General features: G+C 43.9%; 1 protein-coding gene across 2 annotated transcripts in view; it reads right to left on the minus strand.

Annotated features, from left to right (window-relative positions):
• The window catches only part of WDFY4 (WDFY family member 4), a 247,195-nt gene that overhangs the window by 79,670 nt on the left and 140,294 nt on the right, over nt 1-27,231 (minus strand). For both annotated transcript variants that reach the window (XM_040242853.1, XM_040242852.1), the window contains exons 40-43: nt 13,682-13,759; nt 9,559-9,765; nt 8,123-8,174; nt 5,032-5,195 (exon numbers count right to left, since the gene is read on the minus strand). In XM_040242853.1, coding sequence (XP_040098787.1) covers nt 5,032-5,195; nt 8,123-8,174; nt 9,559-9,765; nt 13,682-13,759 — 501 coding nt within the window. The remainder of the gene's footprint in view (nt 1-5,031; nt 5,196-8,122; nt 8,175-9,558; nt 9,766-13,681; nt 13,760-27,231) is intronic.

Genomic DNA, 27,231 nt, shown 5'->3' on the forward strand with positions numbered 1-27,231 from the left:
GGACAGATTGAGAGAATCCAGGTCTGAGTGGATCTCTTTCCTGCTGAGATGATGCAGGATGGAACGGAGGGTCAGAGCAGAACCCAAGAGAACCCTGACCTGCTGGAAGGAGGCCCATCTGGGGTTCTAAGCTGTCCATAGAGGAGCCCTTCTTCGTTTGCACTGACAGGCCCTTCCCTGCTTCCTCAAGGTCACTGCTTGGTGTTCAGAGTACATACCCCATTTCCCCCTTTTTCTTGGACTGAAAGAACAGATCCTAAGATTCTGCTAAAGGAAGAGCCACAGCCACAGTAATAATAGCAGGTACAAGCCACCGAGAGCTCCTTGTGCCTGGCACAGAGTCTAGGGTGGGGACATGCAACATAAGTGGTGGCGGTGGAGCTGGGGCCCGACTAGAACCCGTGCCGACTCTGCCTCCAGGGAGCCTTTCCCTGTGGGGCCCTCGCCTGTCTCCTAGAGCTTCTCCAGGGAGCGGCTGTATCTGGTGGTTTGGTCCACTGACCCTGCAGGAATTCAGCTGAATCAGAAAACAGTCTCTTCCACAACTAACCATAAAGCCAGAGGCAATGAGCACAACCCAACAAAATGGATCAAAACAACTTGTGCAAAGAACAAATGTCTTGATAATGTTCAGAACCACCTTGCTTGCAGCTGCTCAGCACCTCACGTTCCTTTGGCCCCCACACACTCCTGTCTGCACAGCCTGGAGTCACCAGCCACGTGAAGCATTCTGACAGCTTCCTGCTGTGCGAGATGGAGACCCAGAAAGACTGAAGTTTAAGTACAGGCAGGGGAGGAGAGGAGAACAGCATCTTGCTAGTCCTGGCCTGCCTCTCAGAGGCTGGGAAAGTTGGCCACCTGGGGGCTTCAGGCTCTGGCTCCCCCACCGAGATCCCAGAGTGAAGTGCTGCAGCGTGAGACAATTAGCAAAAATACTGAAAGCAAGTACTCGCTGCACAGGCCAGGCTGGTATCAGCACCTGTAAGGCTCGGAGAACCGCACTCTGAAAAGGACACTCAGGGACAGCATCTAGTGGACTGACAAAGTTTATTATCCAATTGTGTAGTTTTATAATTTTCAGGGACTAGAGCATATGACAGACTTGCTCGTAGCCATTTCAGATAAACATCAAAACACTTAAGCATAAAATACAGTTCCCACCGCCCAAGCCATAACACAGCTTTGGTGAAAACTCTAAAGGGAGTCTTATCATGAAACAACAGTCTTGCTCTCAGAAACAGGTGGTCAGAAGGAAGCCTTCGAACGCCTCAAGGCCGGGCGTATAACCCTTCGATATCCGTTCCCAGCCTCAGGCACTTGGTGAATGCTCGTAACCCTTTGTTATGCTCATTCCAGCTTCCAACCTTCGTCATGAGTGGAGCAAAGACATTTTCAGTATTTGCTCAAAGCCTTCCAGCTCCTCCACAAGCACCGACTGTGACTATAAACTTCAGACCTTGCCCTCAGCCCAGCCCAGCCAGGGCTGCAGATACCTGGCCAGTCTTGGCAAGCACCTGGGAGTCACGCTGTTCACAGAAGCTCTTCTTGGAAGGTGGGAACATGGATTAGGTGAGATGCGGACCCTCAGTGGTACCAAATGTGGCAGGCAGTATTTGGGGACAAAGATGTCCCCCAAGAGCCTTGTCCCTGATTATCCTATCAAACACTAACCCAGGTGCTACTTGAAGGGCTGGAAATAATTACTCATTTCAGATGAAATCAAGATTGCAAATCAGTAGACCTTAAAATATTGAAATTACCCTGGATTACCTAGTGGGTCCAATTCCCATGAGACCTTAGCAGCTGAAGAGGAAGGTGGGACAGTTGGTGGGATAGATTCAGTGGAGGAGGGAGGCAGAGTGGAGATGAAGGAGAGGGCAGATGAGGCAGAAGGGGGTTGGAGAGATGTGCAGGGTGAGAAGGCCACTGCAGCTGGCTTTGAAGATGCAGGAAGGGGCCCACAAGGGAGGGATGTGGGCTACCTCCAGCAGCTCAGAATAACCCCTGGCTAACAGCCAGCCAGGAACAGGGACCTCAGTCCTACAGAATCGTAGAACTGGATTCTGCCAACACCTGAACGAGCTCGGAAATGCATTCATTCTCAGAGTCTCTAGAGAGACCCGCAGCCCTGCCAGCACCTCAGTTTCAGCCCATGTGAGACTCTTAGGCAGAAAACCAGCTGAGCTATGCTGTGCTCAGAGCTTTGAGATAATAAATGTGTATTGTTTTAAGTCACCACATTTTGGTAATTTGTTATGGCAGCAATAGAAAATTAATATGCCCAATGAAGACAAAGTGTTGCCATTGCTCTCTTCTTATCAACACAATATAAAGAATTACATGCCAATATGGAGACAACATATAATTCCCTACTTCCTTACCCTATGAGGGAGGTAGGGAGGGATGGCTGGGGCTCAATAATCTGGGCAATATGCCTCCTTCATATCAAGATTTCTCACCTTGGCACTATGGGCATTTGGGGCCGAATAATTAGTCTCTTCTCTCCTGAGCATTGGAGGATGTGAAGCAGCATCCTCGGCCTCTGCCCACGAGAGGCCGGTAGCAACCCTTCCCCACCAAGTCATGACAACTCCATGTGTCTGCTGACATTAGCAATGGCCCCTGGGAGTAAAGCTGCCCCATGCTGAGAATCACTGCTTCACAAGAGCCTTTAAGAGCATAAAGCAAAGAAAGGGTTTTAAAGTAAGAAAGCATTGATCTCCTAGCTGTTTTCAACTGACTAGGCAGTTACTAAACATCCATTTACCTATATGAACATATTAACAGATGATGTGTTCAAACTGTTATCAGCTGTTAGCACTCAGCAGCTGGATATTATGAATATGTATACACACATATAAACATATATATGCTACATATATATTTTAATATCCATTTTTTAAACTTAATACAGTAGACTAACACTACTTCCATAGCCAAAATAAAAGGAATGTAAATATAATAAATCTTTGGGGCTTCCCAGGTGGCGTTAGTGGTAAAGCACCCATCTACCAGTGCAGGAGATGTAAGAAATGTGGGTTTGATCCCTGGGTAGGGAAGATCTCCTGCAGGAGGGCATGGCAACCTACTCTAGTATCTTGCCTGGATAATTCCATGAACAGAGGAGCCTGGTGGGCTACAGCCCATGGGTCACAAAGAGTCAGACGCAACTGAAGCGACTTAGCACACACACACTCATAATAAATATTCATTCGCCAGTGTTCACTCGCTGGCTTCTCTAGGCATGCCCCTAGTTGGGCACCTCAGGAAGAAATGGGGGTCCCTCCATAAATGAGCATCAGTACAGTGAGAGAGAGAGACAGGTGGAGTGGTGAAGGTTAGCTTGTATGCCAGGGGCAAAGGTAGGAGGAGAGGTAGTGGGCAGGGGACACAGGGAAGGAGGGAGAGACAGCTCTCTAGGTCTCAGACTGGGGACCGGTCAAGATGGGCCTCGGCGAGTCAGCTGCCAGGAGTCTAGCACGCAGACACTGCAGGCAGATGAACCAGCATGAGCAGAGGCGCGGTGGCCAGATATGATGGGGGCGTGCAAATGTGCTCTCTGGCTGAAAGCTGTGGGTTAAGCACATATAAGGACCTTGTTCTTCCAGGACTGTGTTGACTGAACTGTTACCCACATCTGAAAGCAACTAAGCAACGTGGTAGAAGCTCTGCAGTCATCCCTTTGGCCAATGCACCTGAAGCCAGCTCTTTTACCCAATGCCTCGAAAGAGCAAATCCCAATCTGACATCCTCCAGGAGTCTCTCCCAGGAACCTGCCCCTGGAAAGGACAGGCTTCAATTTCTGCTCCTTGCTGACACCCATCACAGACTCTCTGAGCTTGTCACCTGTGCCTGGAAATCCAGGCTGCTTACTCAGTGGCCTGTAGCTCTGCTCTGCCCTTCTCTACCCTGTGGCCAGGCTAGCCTTCAGCTCTCATGCATTCACCTCTGCGTAGACCCTGCATGACTTTCTGGCCCTGCCCTGCCCACTCCTCTGCTTTGCTGGGGCCTCTTCTTCACTTACATGCATAGTAACCCAGACAGAAGTGTTGATAGATGAGATAGACGGCCTTTGAAAGGGGAAGAGAAGTGGTCTTTAATAAGCCACCTCACATGAGCTGGGCTCTGCACTAGTCACTTTGCTTCCATTATTCCATTTAAGCCTTCTGAGTATGTTGTGAAATGGTTGCTATGGCTGCGATATTAAAGATGAGAGTAACTGAGGCTCACAAAGATGAGGTAACCGGCCATTTATGTAGTATGTGGCCATGATGGGATTTCAGTTCAGTTCTGTGTTACTTTAAGACATGTGCTTCATCTTCCATACTTAGATGTGTGTAAGAGAGCCCACCTCTGTGCCTGTACTTCAGGGAGAACCCCTAACCCTCCTCCAGGCATACCCAGAGGTCACGCACACCAAGAGCCTGGGATCCCACAGCCCAGCTCCAGGCATTCCCAACCACGGGGTTCCCTGCTAACTGCCCAGCCTGCCTCCTGGCTGCGTACACCATGCACAGGCCCACCGTTCCAGGGCTCATGGTGCCATGAGTGTGCTTCCTCTAGGCTTGAGTGGTGGCCAAGGGGAGCTGATTTCAGAGTGAGGAGTGTGGGGACAGCTGGGACAAAGGGGTCAGTGTCCAAACACATCCACCAAGGCCTCTTATGAAGGTGTGGGATCAAGCCTCAGGGTGGTCAGGCTGTGAGCAGGGGACCAAGATGCTGAACCACAAGAAGGTCAAGAATTCTAAGTTGAAATTGGCCTCCCAGATTATTATGAAGGTCAATGTAGGACATTAGAACATATTTCATGTAACAGATTAGCAACATGATTTATATCTAAACATTTTGATGCAAGATGTATTGGGCATTTACACACTTGCTCTGGGCCCATAAATTTAGGAGTATGCTGGGTTTTTTTGCTCCTTCACTTTTTTATGGTGAATAGAAATATCACCTCCCACGTGAATGCAAAAAGTTGAGTTCTCTCATGTCTGATAATCTTTAAAGAGTAATCGTGACAGTCTGTGTTACCTTTTCATGATCAAGAAGCTCTTGTAAGATGACTTGTCTTTCCCGACATAGTTCTAAGAAATCTTCGGAGTGCAGGCTTTCATGCAAGGCGGGGAAGAAGGTCAGCTGGGTGCAGTCCACCACCTCGTCTCTCTCGCTCTCGCCTTCCTTCAGTGTCAGCTCATCTGAAACAGCAAAAAGGGGACTCGTGGTTTGGACATGGGCCACCTTGCATCGTGAGGGAAGTGTGCAGCCTAGGCCCGAGACCCTGGGAGGAACTGCAAAGTCTCAGAGCGGCCGTGAACGGTGTGGATCCCAGGGTGTCCCTCACTGTTTCTGAAAGTGGACATACCCCTCTGACCTCAGTGTGAGGTGATCATGCCTGCAGGTTGATTTACTCCAGAAAGTGTATCTAAGCCCGGTTGCTCTAGCGTCTCCAGTGATCACAGGGCGACATTTCAAAATTTGCCTTCATTAATCAGTAAAGCAGTTCCCTAGAGGGTCACCAGGATTTGCTTTTTCTCAACTTCACTTTGTTCACTCTTTTTAAAAAGTGACCTTTTTCCTCCTAATTATGGACAGTATCCTTGGAAAACTCATGAAATTGGGAGAAATACAAAAATTGTGAAAAATAAAACAAATATTGCCCATGAGCCCAGAGAGAGTGCAAATAACAAAATTCTGCAGCTTTCATTTAGCGAGCACTTCTCTCTGTGCCGGATCCTTGAATGACACTTCCCTCCACTCCTTACCTGGGCTGTAGACCCCACTCCATCGTCAATTGACTAATGAAGATACTGACAGAGGCTAATTATTTGACTCAAGGTCAGGCAGCTGCTAACATCTGAGGCAGGAGCTGCACCAAGTCCCTTGCTAGAGTCCCTTTCATCTCTGGGCTGTTTGCCCTCACTGGCCATACTTTGCTGTACTTCTATATCGTTTCCGTACACATATGTATATGTGCAGGAATACACGTATGTTCATGCTCAGTTGTGTCTGTCTGTTTGCAATCCCATGGACTGTACCCGCCAGGCTCCTTTGTCAATGGGATTTTTCAGGCAAGAATACTGAGGTCGGTTGTCATTTCTGCCTCCAGGGGATCTTCCTGACCCAGGGGTCAAACCTGTGTCTCATGCCTCTCCTCATTGGCAGGCTGATTCTTTACCACCGAGTGACCTGGAAAGCCCCACGTATATGTACGCACACATGTAATTTTGGACATGATGAGAATTATATTGAATTTATAGCTTTTCTTTTCTAAATTTTTGCTCAAAAAATGTTATGCCATGAATACTTTCTTATTCCATTAAAAGTTCTTAGAAAGCAACTTAAGTGGCTGTGTAATAATCTATTGTGTGACTTTCATAAACACTCAACCTGTTTCCTATTTTTTAGAGATACAACTATTATCTATTTCTGTACTACCAAAATCTACTGTGCTGCAATCAGTGTGTGTACATACAGACTTATTTCCTGAGGACGTACTCCTGGACACGTGCATCTGGGTACCAGCTAAGCACAGACCTCCGTGTATCTCTAGATCTTGCTCCTCCACCCTGTCCTGGGGGCCGCCTGCCTTGAGCGGCACGTTGCACATGGCAGCCAGGTCCAGGGGGCTTCTGGTCCTTTTCTTTGTGCCAGGATGCTCATCTCTTTGAACTCCTCCCCACCTGGGCGTATCATATCTAACTGTGTGACAGTGCCTGCCGCTCACAGCGACAGTCATCACGGGCTTTCCCCAGGCAAACAGAACACTGTGCAGGCACGGGCACCCCAGACAGTCACACCCCTCTCTCTTCCCCTTCCTCAGCTCCCTACTGGGAATTGGGGGTCCATGCTGGAAACGCAGAGAAGACCTGGAGTCCTAGGTGACCAGGGGGACCCTCTGTGTGGTGAGCGAGGGGACTCAGCAGCCCGTGGCCTCAGCCCCTGCTTTCTGCCCCTGCACCCTCTGCAGCCACCCATTCTGAGAAAGAGAGCAGGCAGACTGTCCCTCTAACCTTAGGGCAATGGCGCTTGGGCCGAAAAGAAGAGAAACCAAAAAAGGGGTGTTACAATGTCATCCCAAGTCCTGCGCTACAGTGGGACCCCCAGATCAACACAGGGTCAGGGTTCAAGAGCCTTATTTCTGGGCTTTGTGACTGCAGACTGGCAAGATAGCAAGCTCCACACAAACTCCGGTGCTGAGGCACGGAATGAGGCAAGTTTAATCAGCTCCAGGAAGTTGTCACTTGGTTAGGGAGGTGACGTTAGCTGCAGCCTAGGATACAGTGAAACTTACAGACAGGGAGTGTTTGAAACAAAAGGCACATCCTTGGTGGAAACACAAAGCTGAAATACAGCGCGTGTGCCTGAGTGTGTATTTGTGTGCGTTTGGATGTGTCCGGGCCTTCCCTGATGGCTCAGCAGGTGAAGAATCTGCCTGCAATGCGGGAGACGTGGGTTCAGTCCCTGGGTTGGGCAGATCCCCTGGAGAAAGGAAGGCTACCCACTCCAGTATTCTGGCCTGGAGAATTCCATGGGGTCGCAAAGAGCTGGACCTGACTGGGCGACTTTCACTTTCACTTGGAAGTGTACGGGGCAAAATGATCTCTGAAAACAAACTAGATTATCAACATATCAATTCAACCATGTTCCTCCATGAATATTACCTAAGAAATAAATATAAGGAATCCAAAGTACATTTTCAAACTGGAGAAATAAAATGACCACTATATCTGTCATCTTTATAACCAGAGAATTCAGTGAAAGTATTAAATATCTCTTCCATCCACTTTTGCTCTAAAACATTTTCCCATTTTCCTCCGAGGTGTTTTAGGTCGCATATTGAACATGTATTTGTATTGGGCAGGGCACTTTTAAGATTTCCCTCACAGAGAAAATTGACAAGATAATTTTCCTGAGAAAAGTTCTTATTGTTGCAACATAAACCCCAAATCCTTCCCTTAATGAGTACTCATGTCTGCAAGAGCACAGAGATGAAAGGCTTTGCACTCTCTAGACTTGCAGCATTCTTTTCCTACAATATATTAACTTGATACCTTTAAGAAGATGTTAAATAAAGCAAGAAATTGCTTTAACTATTAAATTAAAAAAGAGATAAACTGAATACCTTGGTGTTCAGTGTTTATTTGAGAAACATTGCCATTTCTGTCTTGGCTTTCCTAAAATAAAACCAGAGAAACAGAAATTAGATTTGGATACCTATGTGCCCCAGTCCCCATTCCAAAGATTTGCACAGACACACACACACATCTGACCCCTTCAAATCACTCATACACTTAAGACTCAGATACAAGAGGAGCAAAGTACCAAATCCTAAAGGACCACGATGAATGCAAATATTAATGTTCCTGAGTCAAAGGGGAAAAAACCCACAATTTTCCATTAAGTCAGATTTACAGTAATCACCAAAGATATGCCAGGTGGGAGTAGAGAGCATCCTGGCTGTCTGTGGTATGGGCCACCCTGGAGGGGGTACCAGAGACAGGGTCTGGGGCAGCCCAAGAGACCAGAGGCCAGGTTCCACAGCCAGCCTTTAGCCTTGCCATCAGCACCATGGGTAGGCTGATTTTTCCTGCCTCCATCTCCTAAGGAATGTATTTGAGGGAAAAATACTATATACCACCAGATGTTTATTGACAATACATTAAAACTTAAAATGTCTATGGAATAAATTAAATATAATTTTTCATTAGGTTTTACAAAGGATTTAACATGGGTAAAAGATTCTGAGGTGATGGACTAGAGAATAAACCCAACACTGTAACTTCTGGTGAATGCAGAAGAAAACATCTTGAGTTCCAGGGTTTGGAAAGACAGCTTTTTAGAATCTTTTAAACCAGGATCATTCAGTGAGAACATGAAATGCTGTTAACAGGTTCTTCCTATATTCACTACCAATCGAAGGATAATTCTTCATCATTTAAAAGGCAAAAACATAAGTTTGACCGAGAGTCCAAGCTTCATTGCAGCCAAGTCCCAGGGACTGTCCAGATTTTCTTGCCTGAGAATCTAATCCAGTTTCAGTGTCATTTGGACTAAATGGGTCACTGGCTCGAACTTGCATAAACAGCTGAGTTCCAGCTATTTCCACTGTAAGACTTGATACGCGATTTGCCTGCGCAGTAACGCCCGTACGAGGGCTGGTTATGACTGCTCCAAGACACATAACTTGGGCACGCAGACTGTGTCCGTCACACTGCTCTTTCCAAAAGCTGGCATCCAGACCATTCCAATGGACTTTTATGGATGTCAGCATGGTATTAGGTTGGTGGGGTTGGTGCTGTAGATATGAACCACTCATATCTACATTCATTCAGACTGTAGTTAGAGCCCCTTCTATGTACTTGGGGAATTAGTGATTCTTCTGTCAAACAGCATCAAGAATACGTCACAGCACTCCTACAGTTAACTGCGGACATTCTCTTTCCTCCCTGTTCATGCGAAAGCACTCCTGATGGAAACATCAGATGGAAAAGCTAAGGAGACACCTCCCTACACATTTCCTGTCTGGAAGCATCCTCTCTTGTTGCATCTGATTCTTACCTTGAGCCTTTCTTGATTCAGGGCCTCCCATGGAGATAAGCGTCTGATGCGTTTCCGCATACGAGCCGGTCCTTCTCTCCAATCCAGTTCCCACTGGGAGCAGGGTGTGGCTTCTGCCATCTGATTCCACAAGCCCAGCTCCCCAAAAAGCTGCTCCTGGATTCTGGTCCACGCTTTGGCCGCCTTGATGTTGCCACATCTCCGTCTCTGTGAAGCAGAAGTATAGCATCACTCCTGGACACAGCTCCTTATCAGCCTGGCCCCAAACCTCCTGGGATGAGCAGACCAAGCCCCTCGTAACTGCCTGAAGAAAATAACCTCTAAAGGCAGCCGCAAGCACCTCCAGGGTGTGTGGTGAAATCTCTGGAGCCAGGACCAGGTCAGGAGAAGAAATCAGTTTGTCCAGCTTTGAGACTATTTAACTCAGGTTCAAGGAGGAGAAAAATCCTCTGCCCTTTGGCCCATAGAGCCTCGTGACTGCTGTGTGCTGCGCTGTCCAAAGGTCCCCATACTACTCATCAGAGGACTGGGGAGCTATTTGACAGAACAGACACAGCAGCCCGCCATAGCCCCTGCCCTTCAAAGTAGACGGGGGATTTTACCATGGTCCCTCCCCACTCCTACTGAAAGCACTCCCTCTTGTGTCTGGACTGAAGGTGCGATGAGGCTGTTCACGGAAGCCCGAACCTTTGGCATTAGTGAACATAACCCCACCGGACACCTGTGAAGCCCTCGTAGTTTGCAAATGTAGCACCTGGACTGTTGTCCTTTCTGCTGGGGCTCTGCTGTGCTCAGTCTCCCCGTCGTGTCCGACTCTTTGCAACGCTACGGACTGCAGCCCACCAGGCTCCTCTGTCCATGAGATTCTCCTGGCAAGAATACTGGAGTGGGTTGCCATTTCCTCCTCCAGGGGATCTTGCTGACCCAGGGATCGAACCCACATCTCTTATGTCTCCTGCATTGCAGGCAGATTCTTTACCACTGAGCCACCGGGACAGCCCGCATCTTCTGCTAGAGTATAACTCAAGCCTTTAACAAAATACATCAACGCCCCAGACCGCTTTTGTATGCCACACTGAAGTCTCCTACATCATCTTTCAAAAACATTTCAATTCAGTTTGGACAGCAGAATCACCTTTGTCTGCAGGGCGAACTTTTGCAACTATTCACATATTTGCTGTCATGCACCCTACATTTTAATTTTTCAGAAAGCTGAAAGGTGACAGTGTTAATGACAAGAAGCACAGACCTTACAAATGCAACATAGAGAAGAAACTCATTGTCATATATCAGGCTGAGCCCCTTACCTGCTCTATTTCATCTCCTCCACACAGTGACACCGAAAGTGAATGCGGGAACTTGTAAGTAATTTCTATTATCCTCATGAAGGAACGAAGTCTAGAAGAGGAGAAGTGATTTCCCCAAGGTGACCAACAGCTGGCCAAGCTAGGACTGAAACCCAGTCTGTCTGATTGCACAGCCTTTAGCTTCAGCCTGCGTGCCTGAGTCCTTTCCTAGGGCCCTGGTGTCATTTTATTAAATCCTACTTTCTGCGAGTATTACTTCAAAGACTGGCAGGCTTAGAGGTAGACCCTGAAAATCTGGACCACTTTAAATGGGAAAATCATTCTCAGAGCTTGCAAACTGTCTCAAAAACAAGACAGATGGTATAGTTCTAAGCACATGGTATTTGGTGTCAGATGAACTTGGGTTGTCCCAATATTTCTGCTTTTCACTAGCCGCTAAATCTGAAGGAGACTCAGAATCTTCATCAGTCAAATTTGGTTAGTAATATTACGGCAAGAATAAAACCATGGGATTATATAAGGATCGAATGAGACAATATTTTCAAGAGTTTAATATGGTGCCTCACAAACTTAAGCAGTTAGTATTATTATTGTGAATAAAGCAAATCTTATTTCAAAACAAGATTACTTTGTTTCTCCACAGTTCTTAAATTCATACCCAAAATGATCGTAGCATTTTACAAGTACTCCAATTTTTAAATAAAAGACTCCAGGAAAGTAATGACTATCCAAAGTCTTTTGTATGGATTTAGTTATGTGAAATGAACGCTTGTTTGGGGAGAATATTTCAGCTCCTTGGAGACTACTGTTACATCTGTAGTTCCATATTGAGCTTCATAGAGGATGAACGATCCCAAGCTCCTGCGTTGTCCATCTGGCATTGCAAATTACTCTTTTAAGGTCATCCCTTCCACCTTAAGGCTCCATATGTGCACCCTGGAGGTTCCTGTCCGCCTGAGTCTTCATTGCAGGGCAGATGTGTTTTTTTGAATATCTGCAGTCAGTGTCGGTGATAGGATCCCTCATTCATCCCCCAGAGATGAGCAATTGTTTAATCCATAATAGAAGGCTATATGTGGTCCCAGGACTGAGAACATGACGTGACTAAAGAAGCACAAGTCCTGAGTTTCTACACCTGCAAGGTGTTCGTAATGCCCATGTTTGTGCACAGGGTAAAGCCCTCTTTCAGTTCAAGCCTCGAATAGGCCAAATGCCACATCAGGCCCAGAGGCAGGGATGCTGGTGAATTAGAGGCAGCTATGATTCTTAGCTAAATAGAAACTCTTGGGTAGCTTCATTGAGGCTTTCCTCTTGGCAACCAGCCCTTGTCTACTTCCAGTCCCAGTGCTGGTGCATGGCTGACCTGACTTTGGTGGGTGATGAATGGTTATAGGATGGGCTAGTGAGTGTCATTTATTGAGATTGGAACTGTTAGGGTCTCGAGAGCCCATACAGAGCAGACTGCAAAGAGGTGGATGTGTACATACTCAAGGCCACACCCCTGCTCTTGGCAACCTTATGTCCATCAGGAGAAAGCACAGGATGTATCCGCAGCTGGGGCAGACACAGCTTATAGGCAGGTCACTCTCGTCATGTCGTGAGCACCTGCATCTCCAGTGACCTCGTGGGTGCAGGTAAAATGCCCAGTTGGAGAAGTTTTATGTGACCTGTTACTGAGAGCCGTGTGGGTGAGGGCCTGAATCTCATTATCTCCACCCTCTTGGGAGGACCTCACGGAGTGTAATTAGGAGAAGCTGTCCTTGAACACCATGGCATATTTCATGGGCCTGATTTCTTTTCAGACCTTGGACTTGACTTCTCAGGAAGTGGAGCGAGGCTACATTGGGAAAGTGTGCTGTTGCTTAAAAGAAAGGGTGAACGCTCCAGACCCCATCATCTCCGTCAGACAGTGATAACATCTGCATCCTTTAAAACATCAAAACAATCTGTCTTAAATATTTAAACACTTGGAAAGTGTCCTTATGGATTAGCCTCAAAATGTTGATTTTCTCAAAAATACCTCAATCAACAGTAAAGCTCTACACAACTTTCTCAAGCACTCTCTGAGCCCCAGACAGGCCCCATGCTGAAAATGAGCCCGGCTGATGTTCCAGGAGACTGGACCCTTGCCTTCTGGGCTCAGAGCCTCTACTGAGGTTCCGTCTTTTCCCATGAACTTTCCATCTTTCACATTTCAGCAGAAATCCACCAAGTACCACAGAGCACAACTCTCCTAGCCATGAACAAATCTTCCAAGCATTTCCAACCACAGGAAGAGAAATGGTCACTGGTCTTGACTAGATGCTGATTTGAAAGTTTAGATGAACAATGTTGTCTGTCTTAAAATGGAACAAGTGTGATGAGGGATATTCCTAAAGAAAGGATGCAATCCTAAATGACTCATCTTATTTTTCCCCCAATGGCAACTGAATTAATTGTATTGCTAGTTCTGAATGAAGTTGGTGAACTCAGATAGTGAGACACTGACATGCAAGGGCCTGTCCAGGGGCACAGATAACAGAGTCATGCCCCGAGCTCCCAGCACAAGGTCCGAGGCGCCCTGGGCTCTTGATGCCTATTTACTAGCAGATGAATGAGTAGATACGTGAATGGGCACACTGCCTATCTCCTCAGCTGCTGTCACTGTGGATCCAAATTCCATGGCATAGGTCTTGCAGGTAGAACTGACTCACTGATGATCAACTATTGTCTGAGCCAATTTAGAGTTTAAGCCAAAAGCTCTCGTGAATCTTTATTTCACGTTCAAGGTGGATTCCAGTCTTCTGTGCAGAGAAGGGTACTGTCTTGCTTCTCACCTGTACATGATCTTTGTATAGAGATGCATATAGTTCTTGTCCTCTTCGTCTGTAGTTCTCAATACATGACACGAAGTCCTGGAGAAGAGAGAGAACAAGTCACAGCTGGTAACAGTTGTGATTTTAGATGAGAACTTCCTGCTCTGGCCAAGCACCAGAGGAAGTAGCGGTCACGGGGCTTGTTGGTCAAATCATTCACAACCTCATGAATACATGAATCTCCTATGCTGCTGCAAACACATTCAGACTCACATACATGTTTACGGGTTACTTTTACCTCTTACTACATTGAACCAGGTTATAACAGATAAATCTTCCTCCCAAGAATAACTAGAAAAGCTAGAACATAATGCTTCAATCAAAAGGGAATTCTAAAAATGTTCAAGTAACCTATTTATGGAATAAGACACCCAACAATAGTAGAATACACAAGCCCCCCCAAAATATATACTGAGACAAACTACATGCCAGACCGTAAAACAAACTTCATCAAATGTATAAAAAATTGAAATGTGCAAAATACATTTTCTGATCATAACAGAATCAATCTGAAGTCAGTAACAGGAAATCTCCAAACACTTGGAAACAAACAGTATGCTTCTAAATAATCCATGGATCAAAAAGTAAGTCTCAAGGGAAATTTTACAAAATATATTGTATTAAATAAAATTGAAAGTAGAACATATCAAAATTTGTGTTGCATAGCTAAAACAATGCTGAGAGGGAAATATATGTCACCAAATGCATACATTAGAAAAGAGTTAAGTTTTAGAAAATCTGAACAGATCAATAACAAATAGGGAGACTAACTAGTAATCAAATATTTCCCCTCCACACACCAAAATGCCCAGGACTAGATGGCTTCACCAGAGATTTCTATCAAACATTCAAAGAAGAATTAATACCAAACCTAATTATATTTTTTTAAAAAATAGAAGAGGGAATACTTTTCAACTCATCATAAGAGGCCAGCATCACTCATACCAAAGCCAGGCAAAAATACGACACAAAAAAGAACACTAAAGACCAATATCCATGATAAACACAGATACAAAAGTCCTCTATAAAATACTGGCAAACAATTCAACAGCACAAGAATCGGATACCATGATGAAACGGAATGTATCCTTGGGATGCAAGGATGGTTCAATGTATGCAAATTGATTAAAAAGATAGCAAGAGAATATCACAAACAACTAGATACATATAAATGTGATAACTGAGATTAAATGGACAAATTCTTTACAAAAGCACAAGCTACCAAATCTCAACCAACATAAAATAGATCCTTGGAATAGCATGTAACAGTTAAGGAAATTGAATTCATAATTTAAATACTCTCCCCAAGTAAATTTCCAGGTCCAGATGACTTCACCTGAGGATTTTACAAAATATTTAAGCAATAATTAACATATATTTTACAAAATGTCTTCCAGAAAATAGAAAAGATGGGTACATTTCCCAATTTGTTTTATGCAGCTAGCAGTACCTTTATAACTTTATATCACAACCAGACAAAAATACTACAGGAAAATAAACCTAACTTTCACAAATAGACATGCAAAAATTTTCAACAAAATATTAGCAAATAGAACTTAGCAATACATAAAAATAATCACATACAATGACAGAATGGAGTTTATTTCAAGAATGCACAGCTGGTACATACCCAAAAAGCAATCACTGTAATCTACCATATTAGTAGGTTAAAATAGAAAATGACATGATTGTATCTGCTGCTGCTGCTGCTAAGTCACTTCAATCGTGTCCGACTCTGTGTGACCCCATAGACGGCAGCCCACCAGGCTCCCCCGTCCCTGGGATTCTCCAGGCAAGAACACTGGAGTGGGTTGCCGTTTCCTTCTCCAGTGCATGAAAGTGAAAAGTGAAAGGGAAGTTGCTCAGTCATGTCCGACTCTTAGCGACCCCATGGACTGCAGCCCACCAGGATCCTCTGTCCATGGGATTTTCCAGGCAAGAGGACTGGAGTGGGGTGCCATTGCCTTCTCCATGATCATATCAATTGATGCTTAATAGTATTTGAAAAAATTCAACGCTCATTCACTATAAAACTCTCAGAAAGCTAGGAATAGAGGAGAACCTGATAAAAATAATCTACAAAAACTCACAACTAACATTAGATTTAATGCAAAAGAATAAATCCTTTCTCTCTAAGACTGAAAACAAAGATGTATGCTTTTATTGTTCTCATTCAACAAATTGCTAAAGTGTTCAGATTTTATACTAGAAACACAATTCAGAAAAGGAAAAATTAATGAATTTGATCTCATCAACATTAAAACTTTTGCTGGACAAAACTCATATAAAAATGATGTAATAATTAGCTACAATCTGGAAGAAAATATTTGCAAGTCACATATCCATCAAAGGACAAATATCTGGAATATATGAAGAAATTTAACACTTCAGTGCAAAAAAAGTCTACTAGAATATGTGCAAAAGATATGAATAGACATAAAGAGGATATGAAAATGGCAACGAAGCACATGAGGGCCATGTTCTACATCAATATCCATTAAGAAAATGAAAATAAAAGCCAGAATGAGCTATCACTACACTTCTATCCGAATGGTTAAATTTAAAAGATGACAGCAACGAATGCTGGTGAGGATACAGAGAAATGTTATCACTCATCATTGCTGGTAGGAATGTAGGGTGCAGCCTACATTCTGGAAAACAAGTCAGTAGATTTTTTAAAAACTCCAGTCTACCACCAAAGGATCCAGAAGTTGTAACTTCTGGGGATTTATCCCATGAAAGAAAAACTTATACTCACACAACCAATCTGTACATGCACTTTTATAGCAGCTTTATTCATAAGAGACAAAAACTGGAAACAACCCAGATGACCTTAAATAGGTGAATAATTAAAGAAATGTGTAACATCCATAATGTGGAACGCTGCTCAACAATAAAAAACATGAACTGTTGATACATACAACAACCTGGATGAATGAATCCACACAGAATTATGCTGAGGGAGAAAAAAATCCCCAAAGGGCAACAAGGGGGCTTCTTGTAGTGATGGAGATATTCCTTGCTGTGATGCTATATTACAGTTTTGCAAGATGATACCATTGGGGGAAGTTGGGTAAAAGTTATATGAGATCTCTCTGTATCATTTCTTACAATTGCGTGTGACTCTACAATTCTTAAAATAGAAAGTTTACCTTTTAAAAAAGTCATTGAGGGCTCTAGCTTCACCATTTGAAAAAAAAATTAGTTCAGAGAACAAAATCAATCAGATAAGATAAAAAAATCAATAAGACAAAAAAAAAAGAGACATTCAATGGAAAATCTTTAAAAAGAAAAAATTGAACAGGCACTTCATCAAAAAAGATGTCAATGACCAACACAAATATAACAAAGAGGTCAATTTCATTTGTCATCTGGAGGATATAAACTAAAATGACAATAAGAATATCTAAATTCAAATAACTAATAATGTCATGTTTTGATTATCGCGTGGAGCAACTGGAACTCTCTTACACTGCTGAACTGGTACAACCATTTTGGAACATAGTTTGGTAGTGTCTTAAAAGATGAGTATACACATACCCAGTGAACCAATAATTTCATTTCTAGGTGTATACTTAACAGAAATTCATGCATGTGTATTTCAGAAGACATGTGAGAATGTTCATAACAGCAGTGTTTGAAGTAGCCCCAAAGTGGGAACAATGCAAACTTCCATCAAGAATAGACTGGATAAATAAATTATGATATAGTCATATATTATATCCTCTATGGTAACGGTTCTTAAAATGTGGTCCATGAATCCATAGTGGCTCTTTAGTACCCTTTCAGGGGATCTGTGAAGTCAAAAATATTTTCAGAATACTAGAACACCTTTGCCTTTTTTCACTGTGTTGATATGTGCACTGATGGTCCAAAAGCCATGATGAGTAAAACAATTTTTATAGTCCAAACCAAGACATTGGCACCAACTGTATAGTAATCATTGTACATGGTCCTCATCAGTAGGAATTCATAGGAAAAAAAAAAATCTTCACTTAAGAATGTCATTGATAAAAAAGTACAGGATTAATTTTATGAAATCTCAGTCTTTGAATACACTTTTTAATAGTCTATGTGATAAAATGGGAAATCTACCTAAAGCACTTCTGAATACCAAAAACTATAGTGGTCATTTCAAGGAAAAGCATTTGTATAATTGTTAGAGTTGTGAGCTGACCTAGCTACTTTTGTAATAGGACATCATTTTTATTTGAAAGAATGTTGTTTAGCTGCTAAGTCAAGTCCAGCTCTTTTGCAACTCCAAGGACTGTAGCCCACCAGGCTCCTCTGTCCACGGGATTTCTCAGGCAAGGATACTGGAGTGGGTTGCCATTTCCTTCTCCTGGGTCTTCCCAACCCAGGGACCAAACCCATGTCTCCTGCACTGGCAGGTGGATTCTTTACTGCTGAACCACCGGGGAAACCCTTGAAAGAATGACTGCCAGACAAAAAACTAAAGTTATGAAGACCTGGGCGTTTGGCAGGTGTTTTCTTGAAAATGAACAAAATGAACCCGTCATATAAAATAAAACCACTGACAGTATTTGTTGCCTATAATACATTCTGGGCTCTCAAATTTCGAATGTTAGAATGTTGGAAAACTTGTAACTGCCTTTATGAGCTTGACAGTTTCTCAGTAGATAAATATTTTTCTGATAAGTTTGGTGGTATATAAATATGATTTTTCCACATTACATAATGAAACATATCAATATTTGGGAGATCTTTCGACTCAAGGAACCAATATTTTCACTATTTGTTATACACATGTTCCGAATCGTGTATGGGTTAAAATATCCATTCAAACTGCAAGACAATAAATACATTTTACTGTAACAGAGTACAAAAATTTCACTGATAAAAGTTTCAGATAACCTCCAAGAAGCTATTACTTGTTGAACTTTGGTGTAGTATCAAAGAATAATATCTATAATTTTCTGAAAAGTTTATTAAAATACTCCTTCCTTGGGACTTCCCTGGTGGTTCAGTGTTATGACTCTGCACTTTCAATTCAGGGGCTGTGGGTTCAAATCCTGGTCAGGGAACTAAGATCCGACAAGGCCACACAGCAAGGGCCCCCCCAAAAATACTCCTTTATTTTCTAATTTCATATCTGTTAAAGATCAGATTTTCTTCATTTATTTCATCCAAAAAAAAAAAAAAGAATTACAACTAGTTGAATAAAAGGCAGATATGAAAATCCATCTGCCTTCTACTAAGCCAGATAGATATTAAAGAATCTGCAAAAATATAAGACAATACTACTCTTTTCACAATTTTGAAAAAATATATAATTTAAAAAATGTTATTTATGCTTACATATAAATTATATAGATTTATTACTGCTTTTTTAAATGAATTAATAAATGTCATTTAAAAAATTCTGTTTTAATTTCTTACGCAGTAAATATCAATAGATGCAGTCTATAGGACACAACAGCTCTTTGAAATCTCAATAATTTTTAAGAGGGTAAACAAATCTTGAGACCAAAAAGTTTGAGAACAGTATGAAAATGTTTGGTCACTATGAAAATAAATGAACTCCTGCTTCATGAAATGACATGGATAAATCACATGGATAAATCACAGAGTTTGGAGTGAAAAAAAAAAACAGAAAGAAGAGTGTACATGTTATTTCATAAACATAAAAGTAAAACGTAGAAAGCTGATGTATGTTAGCTGCCAGGAAATCGTCTACTTTGAGGGTAGAAGGTGCTAGTGACTAGAATGGGGCATGAAGTTGGGGGTGCTTCTAGAGAGCCATTAATGGTGTATTCTTTAACCTGGGTAGTGGTCACATGTTCACTCCATGAAAATGCTTAAATCTGTATATCTGTGACTTGAACACTTTTTTCTATGTGTCTCATAGTTCCATAAAATAGAAAAGTGTTTATCAACAAAGACTCAAAACTATGAAAACAATATAATTTTAAAACCCCAGTTAATGTTTTGGAGTAGTGGGAATAGGGTGATTTCTTTCTTTCTCTCTTTTTTTGTTTACAAAATTTTCCTTAATATTGCTGTTACATGTTTATGCATTTATAAGTACAATCATTATGAGCTCTGCAAATGACATAAAACGCTGACAAATTTGACTAATTTTACATTTAAGGCAAAAGCCCAGTCTTTTTCCTAATAGCTACTTTGGAGACGTGCAGCAGAAGAGAACTCTTGGGGGAACTTGGACGTAGAGCAGCTTCTGTCAAACAGGAACGTGCTCTCTCAGTGCAGAAGCCGAGGAGAATCGGGCTCTGCTTCCCTTGAGTGCTGAGCAGGTGAAGGCTTGGAATGGTGGATTAGGGGGATGGGAGAGGGACCTGACCAATGGCACCTGAACGGTGTATACAGCAGTGTCGGTGGCCCAAATATTTGTCATCCTTTGGTCTGCTGGCTCAACATTCCATCCAATAACTAATGTCCACATAGCCCTTGAGAAAGGAGCTTCCATGTGCATTACCACGTTTAATATTTAGCCTCCTGACAAATCTATATTATGATGATTCCCATTTTACAGAAGAGGAAGCTGAGGACAGGGGACCCCAACAATACAGGGGCTGGCAGCACCAGAGGATGACTTCTCAGGCCACCCCAAGACTTCCTCCTGCATGGATTCCACCTGTGGGTCACCACAGTACTAACCAAATTACTGCTTTGCTAGTGACTTCTAAGAACGTCCATGCCCTGGCAAGTTGTCACACTCAGGATGTGGAGACAGGAGGAGGACGATTTGGGTTGGTTCAAGGGCAGAAGCTCATCTGCCTGGGCAGCAGTGGATATGACACATGGATGGGGGACAAATTCAGAGCAGAGCTCTGCATTGCTTATGGGAGCAAAATAGCCTTTGCTCAGCAACTGCCTGTGTATTAAAGAGTTTGAGAATCTCTGAAGTAGAACCAAGGGTCTCAGAGGGCTGTTTGGAGATGCGAAAGGCAAAGCAGGTCTGGTTTAAAGAGCCTGTGCTTTGCTGTCCCAGTGCCTCCTTAGGGAAGGGTTTGACTACAGGATACAGATCAGACCTTGGAACGGAAAGCAAGACCCAGCCTATCTGAAGGTCACCTGTAAGTGAGCCGACCTCAGCTTGGCGGCACCCACCTTTGCCAGGAGCACCCCTGGGGCTGGCCAGCTGCTGGTGACCCTCCTGTTCAAGCTCTCCCGTAGGAAGTCCCTGCTGTCACTGATGACAGTCATTACATTGTTTGCTTAAAGCATCATTAGTCCTGTAATCACAGCTGTATAGCCAGAAAAGAGAAAAGCCAGTATGGAAACGCAGCCCCTCAGAGCCGGCTCAGAAACTTAGTACCACGATTATGGTTAAGCCCTGGCCTCTCCAGCCAGCTATGGCATGGTCTGGGACTGAGAAATGCCAGTGTATCTACCAGTGTTGACATGTATGCATGCCATTTTCATCCTCTGACTCACCGTTTTCACCGCCAGTTACTTACTCCAAGGAAATCATAAAATAAATGCCCAGATAGTCACTGAACAACATTTTCCACCATCCTGTTTATAGCAGCACAAAATAAAACAGTTTAAATATCAACACATGGAGGGGTGATCCATCCTTGCTGCCAGGCATTGCGCAGTCAGCACACAGTGCGTTCACACAGGGGCACCACTAGTGCGCACAGCACCTTCGTGTCCCCTTTGAGCAGATGCTGCCCTGGAACTGCACGGGTAGCTGAACAGCGGGACCGAGGCTGGATTCCAGCTTCCTTTCGCCACTCTGGCCAAGGGCCTTTGTGCACAACCTATACAACGGTTCATTGCAGCCCTGGGGTCAAAAAGGTTCTGATGATATGGAACCAGGTTTTTGATATATTGAGATTTTTTAAAAATGAAGTTAGAAAATAACGTGCTAACAACAATTAAATGTGTATAGATTTGCATGGAAAAGGAAACAGAAAGAAAGTACAGGGTGCTGATCATTAGTGCTATTTGCTGAATATTTTGAGCTCTTTCCTCCTGCAGATACATAGCATAACCACTTTTCCTGCCACCTTTGAGCCAGGTGAGGCCAGAGAGACGGGCTGAAACTTTAAGGGGTCAGGCTCAATTTGCTAAGCTCTTTTTCAACTGTCACGGCAGTGCTCAAAGTTCTAAATGATTGCTCCCTGAGCTGGTGTCGCTGGGTGAGGTTAAGGCATGGGAGACTTGTGACCAACTCAGTGTGGCACACGTGAGAAATAAACCTTTGCTATTTCAAGGCAGTCAGTTTGGGGAATGTTTGTTACTGTACTATAACTTTTCCTGAATAATACACCCATGAAATATGTTAGGAAGGGTTATAGTAGAATTGCATTGAAACGTATTTGTGATCAGTGAAAAAAGATCAGAGAGCTAAGTGAAAGCAAGTGTGAAATCAATTAAATGTTATGAGCAAAAAGCTCAAACAATTTGAGCAACAAAATAAATAACAAGCTTGGTGGACTATAACCCAAATTATAAAATAAATATGGATGAGTCTCTACAGATAGAAATAAAAGATTGAATAAATGAATTAGGGGGGAAAGAGACAAACCTTTCAAACAGAAGAATTTAGAATATTGTGTATAGATATTTCCCTTGTCAGGAGGCAGAGCTTAATTGCCTTAAGAATGGGCTGGTCTCAATGACTTGCTGCCAAAGAATAGAGGATGGGAGGGAAAATAGTAACTTTACAGTGGAGAAATCTGGCAGACCGCATCGTGGTCATATGATGAGAACTGACGTCACCAGCGATGATACTGCGCCCCTGGCCTGATACGGTATGAGGAGAAGGACGTGTCTCCTCTGTGGTCTTCCTTCCAGAAAGTCATGACCTCAGGGTAACTATGAGAAGAATGTTTACCAGACCCACACTGAAGTACACTCTACAAAATATCTGACCAGTACTGCTCAAAACTGTCAAGGTCATAAAAATAATTAAAGTCTGGGAAATTGTCCGCATCCAGAGGAAACTAAGAAGGTGTGACGACTAAGTACAGTGTGCTACCTTCACTGGTTCCCGGATCAGTGGGAAAACCAGCGAAAACAAAGCATGCCTAGAGATTCATCACTGCTCATGTACCAGCACCAACTTTGATTAATGAACTGTGATAACATATCATGGGGACAACAGGGGAAACTGGGCAAAGGATGTAGGCAGGTGTTGAATATAAATACGAAAAGCACACGGAAAGTATTCCAAAATAAAAAATGTATTAAAAATACACTGGAATTCTCACAACCTGGTCACCTAAGTCCCATGATGAAACTGAGATGGAATAGATGAGTCTGTTTTCTCAGTTGGACATGGTTCCACATATTTCTTGGATGTAAACAATTCATTGCAATGAGTATAACTCTTGTGCTTGAAGATAAATAATTTTTGGTAAGTCTTGTTTCCCCCAGACTGCACAAGCCAATCATTTCACCAGACACTTTAACAGAGAAATAGTAATTCATTCCCTAAATGGCGGGAAAGTTGCCTGATGGATGTGCAAAAGGATGGTACAGAATACACAAAACCGCAGATGCTATTATTCTCTATCAATAATCAAAAGGACTTTGAAAAGTATCGTTGCCAACTTGATTTTCATTTTATTAATAGGCTTTAAAACTTAACTCCATATAACATGATTCCACTGCAGGCAGTTTTCTTTATAATTGTTTAAGATTTCTAAATATGCACTAATGATCCATAAAAGAAAAGCAATAACCACACTGTTTGATTTTACTGTCAAATCCAGATTCCTTTTTCTGGCCAAAGAAACAAGTGACAGGCTCGAGTTGAACTCAGGCGGTCTCCCTCCCATTTACCCTGGCAAGCGTGAACTGTGGATCTGGAAGGGGCTTCCTCCACCATAGGGCCCATGCTCTCACTGGCCACACTGGCCACACGTTGGCCACCTCCCCTCCACTGGTACAGGCCGAGGGGTTGGATTACCAGTGCCAGTAGCTGGGTGGCAGTGAGCAACCAAGGAAAGTCTGTCTGTGTGCGTCCTGTGTTATTATGGTGTAACCAGTAAGTGTCAGGAATACTCTTCTCATTCCTAGTACCCCCCGAGGGCCCCACCGCAGAGTGGCGGGCCCTGCAGAGGCAGTCACTCCACTTCACAGTGACTGGGTTGCTCACCTGAATCCCCACTAGAATAAACTTCCCAAGGACACTGCCCGTCTCTGTCCCCAGCGGCCTGGCAGATGGAGACAACAATAGATAAAAGTTTGAGAGACTGAAATGAAGCTCGTGAGATTTGTCACTTCTCTGAGACAAATTCTCTGCAGCTGGTCGCTTCCTGCCTGGAGTGAAGCACTCCTCGTGGTCAGGATTAATGAGGCCCAGGAGGGCCAGGCGACAAGACAGCCAGATCTGCAAAGAACAAGAGGCAGGAGCTGGGCAGCTCTGGCACTCACTCCCCCCGCCACGTTTAAACCCATCTGAAATCCTATATTTTCCTGGTTGTGAAATGTTCATTAAACAGATTACCTATGTAACTTTTCTGTTATTCCTTCTCTACATAAAGGCTGATATATCGTCTGCCTTCAAAAATAAGTTCTTGGTGGAGACCTGGTTTTAGTTAGATGATAGAAGCAGTTAATGAGAAAGCAATGAAATGCTTTCCCTGTTTGTCGGCAAATCCTGTATAATGCCTACACGTGTACCCGCCAAGCATTAGCAGTTGGTTACGAAAGAGGCAAATAGGGACCAAGGGACAGAATGGCCTGGGTCTGCAGCAAGCTGTGGTCAAGGTGTCTGTGGAGGAAAGTTATTTGGATGACTCAGGCCAGGAAATGCTTTTTCCTCCAAATGCCCAGATAATTGCACTTTTCTCTACTCTGGAGACAAAGCCCCTGGATTCTTAATAAATGTCGAGCCATACCAGAGTAATAATCATATTTCCAGCAATAATGACAAACAACTGGTGCTCAGAGTGGGTGAAGAGGGAGCAGATTACCACGGCGCAATCCATCTCTTGTTAGATTCACTCACATATTAATTTCTGAGATGAATGGAGGTTTCTAATTTGTCTTTTTTGAACTGTGATGTTTTTATTAAATTCAATCATCATGAGTACGTGCAGACTACTTAAAAAAAAAAAACTCTCATGTAGCAAAAGACAAAAGCTTCGGAATTGCAGGCACTGGGTCTTTGCAAGGAAGCCAGCTTCCCTTTTCTTTGTCTCTACCTTGGGCATCAGAGCCTCTGTGAGACTCAGACAGATGGGAAGCATCAGCACGCTGACCTTTCCTGAACTCTGCTGGGTCTTTGCAAGTTTCTGTCATCTTCATCCTCAGAGGGGAGGCTCATGGAGACCCAAACCTTCTTGGGCAGGAGCAGAAGCTTAGGAATTGTGAATGACTTAGGGTCTGAGTGAGAGATGAATGTGAGGATCTACCCTGGGAGACCGCAACCCATGGAAACACTTTCCCCCTGGACACATAGTGAAATTGAGGTTGCTGTTATCGACTGAATTATGTTCCCCCCAAATCCGTATGTTGATGCCCTGACTCCTAGTACCTCAGAGTGTGACTATACTTTAGAGATAGAGCATTTAAAGAGCTAATTGAACCAAAGGCTTTTAGAGCAGCACTTTTCCAATCTGGACAGTGTCCTCCTAAGAAAAGGAGCGGTTCCCAGGGATGCTCTCAAGGAGAAGAAGGCCATTTACAAGTCAAGGAGCAAGGCCTCGGGAGAAACCCAACCTGCAGACAGACGCCTTGATCTTGGATTTCTAGCCTCCAGAACTCTGATAAAATAAATGTCTGTTGGTGAAGCCCCTAGTCCACAGTACTTTGCTAAGGCAACCCTGGCAAACTAACACAGCTTCCTCGACTCCAAATAATGCCTATCACTGAGACAGTCTGGATGCTGGAACTGGCAATGCAAACAGAAGTAACAGGTCAGCTGGAGCTTATGGAGAAGGCTCCCTCTTTAGGCTGTAAGGAGAGAGACAAGGCCACTTTGACCAGCAGCAGCCGATCACAGGCCACATCTAGAGCAGAACCCTTAGCCTGAGCTCTTGAGACAGGACTGAATACAATCTAGGCCCACACCAGCATCTTCCGGATGACAGCCCTGACTATACATCCCCGTGTGCCAGGACGTCGCACATGTCCGCTCACCTTGGCTCTCTTGGGGACCACACCGGGACTTGCCAGTAGGTGTTCACTGCTGAGCTGCATATGACTCACAGTTAACATAACCAGCACCAGCCCTTCCCTCTCCCTTAGGCTGGTCCTGCGTAGATGCAGCCATTGTGAGTGAAGAATAGATAACTGTGGCCACAAGGGTCATGGCCAGGCTGGAAAGGGCTTTCAGGAGGGACAGTGATTTTAAAGTTCAGGAGAGGCAATTGGTCCGATGGAAGGGGCAGGCTCTTCCAAGCAGATGGGATGACATTTGCCCAAGTGTAGAGATGGGAGAAGACAGGGTGCATGATGATAAAACACGGAAGTGGGCCCATTTGGCATGAACACTGCAAGATGGTCACAGGAAGGAAACTCAGAAAAACAGTGAGGACCAGGCTTCTTGCTATGGGCATGGGTCTGAGGCCTCCCCTGGACAGGGTAGGAACAAATGATGGCTGTTAGTCAGGAACATGACATCATGAGGCCTGATCTTCAGGAGCTCACATGAGGGTGATGACGGTGTGATGAGGCACAGTGAGCTTCTGGGAGGGACCGCCGGCTTGGTTTTCCCTAGGTCCCTGTTCTCTGCCTCTTGGCAGAAGCATGGTTGCTGGGTGAGGAATAAGTATGTAAGCTATCTTGCCTCCCACTCCACAAGGACAGCCAGAAAGCCCAGGCATGCTGTAGCTCTTTGACTGTAAGCCATTATGGACCACATATTTATGATCTTAATTCCCTAGGAATTGACTTTCTTCTTTGAGTTTTATTTTTCCTGATCTCATTTCCTCATTTTATTGCACGCATCACATTAGATACCATAAGTCCTCTGGGGATTGAGTCAGAATATAAATAAACATATACCCGGGATCAGCATAAACAGGATACGATACTCCAGCAACAACGCAAAGGCAGCGGCTGGCCCACGACAGTTCCTTTGTGTCTAGAGGGGCCCCTCCATCACCACTGACCTTCCTTCCCATCCTTTCTCCTCCTTTTCATCCTCCTCCTCCTCGTCCAAGTCTCAGCTCAGCTTCAGCTTGTTAACACTGTAATTATTTCACCCACCTAGAAGGTCAGGGACACACTTGTTACTGTCAGTATCCTCTGGCCTTAAGCCAATGGCCTGGGATATGGTAGAAGATCCATGAATGTGCATGGAAGGTTGAAGGAGGGAAGGTCCAGATCAGAACTGAGCGTTCAATAGATGAGAGAAAGATGGTGGTAGAGAGGCATATGAGGATGGAGTCACAGACATAGACGTCTTTGTGATGCCTAGAAAAATGAAATGGCACGTGACAACTGGCCCCTGCCACCCTCTTCCTGCACCTCTCACTTTCAATCTCTGTGATCCACTTACACTGATCTTCCTCTGTTCTCAAACACATGAACTCGTGCCCGCCATCAGGCCTTGGCACTAGCCGAGT

This window comes from Oryx dammah, unplaced genomic scaffold, assembly GCF_014754425.2.
Source record: "Oryx dammah isolate SB20612 unplaced genomic scaffold, SCBI_Odam_1.1 HiC_scaffold_6, whole genome shotgun sequence".
Lineage (NCBI taxonomy): Eukaryota > Metazoa > Chordata > Mammalia > Artiodactyla > Bovidae > Oryx > Oryx dammah.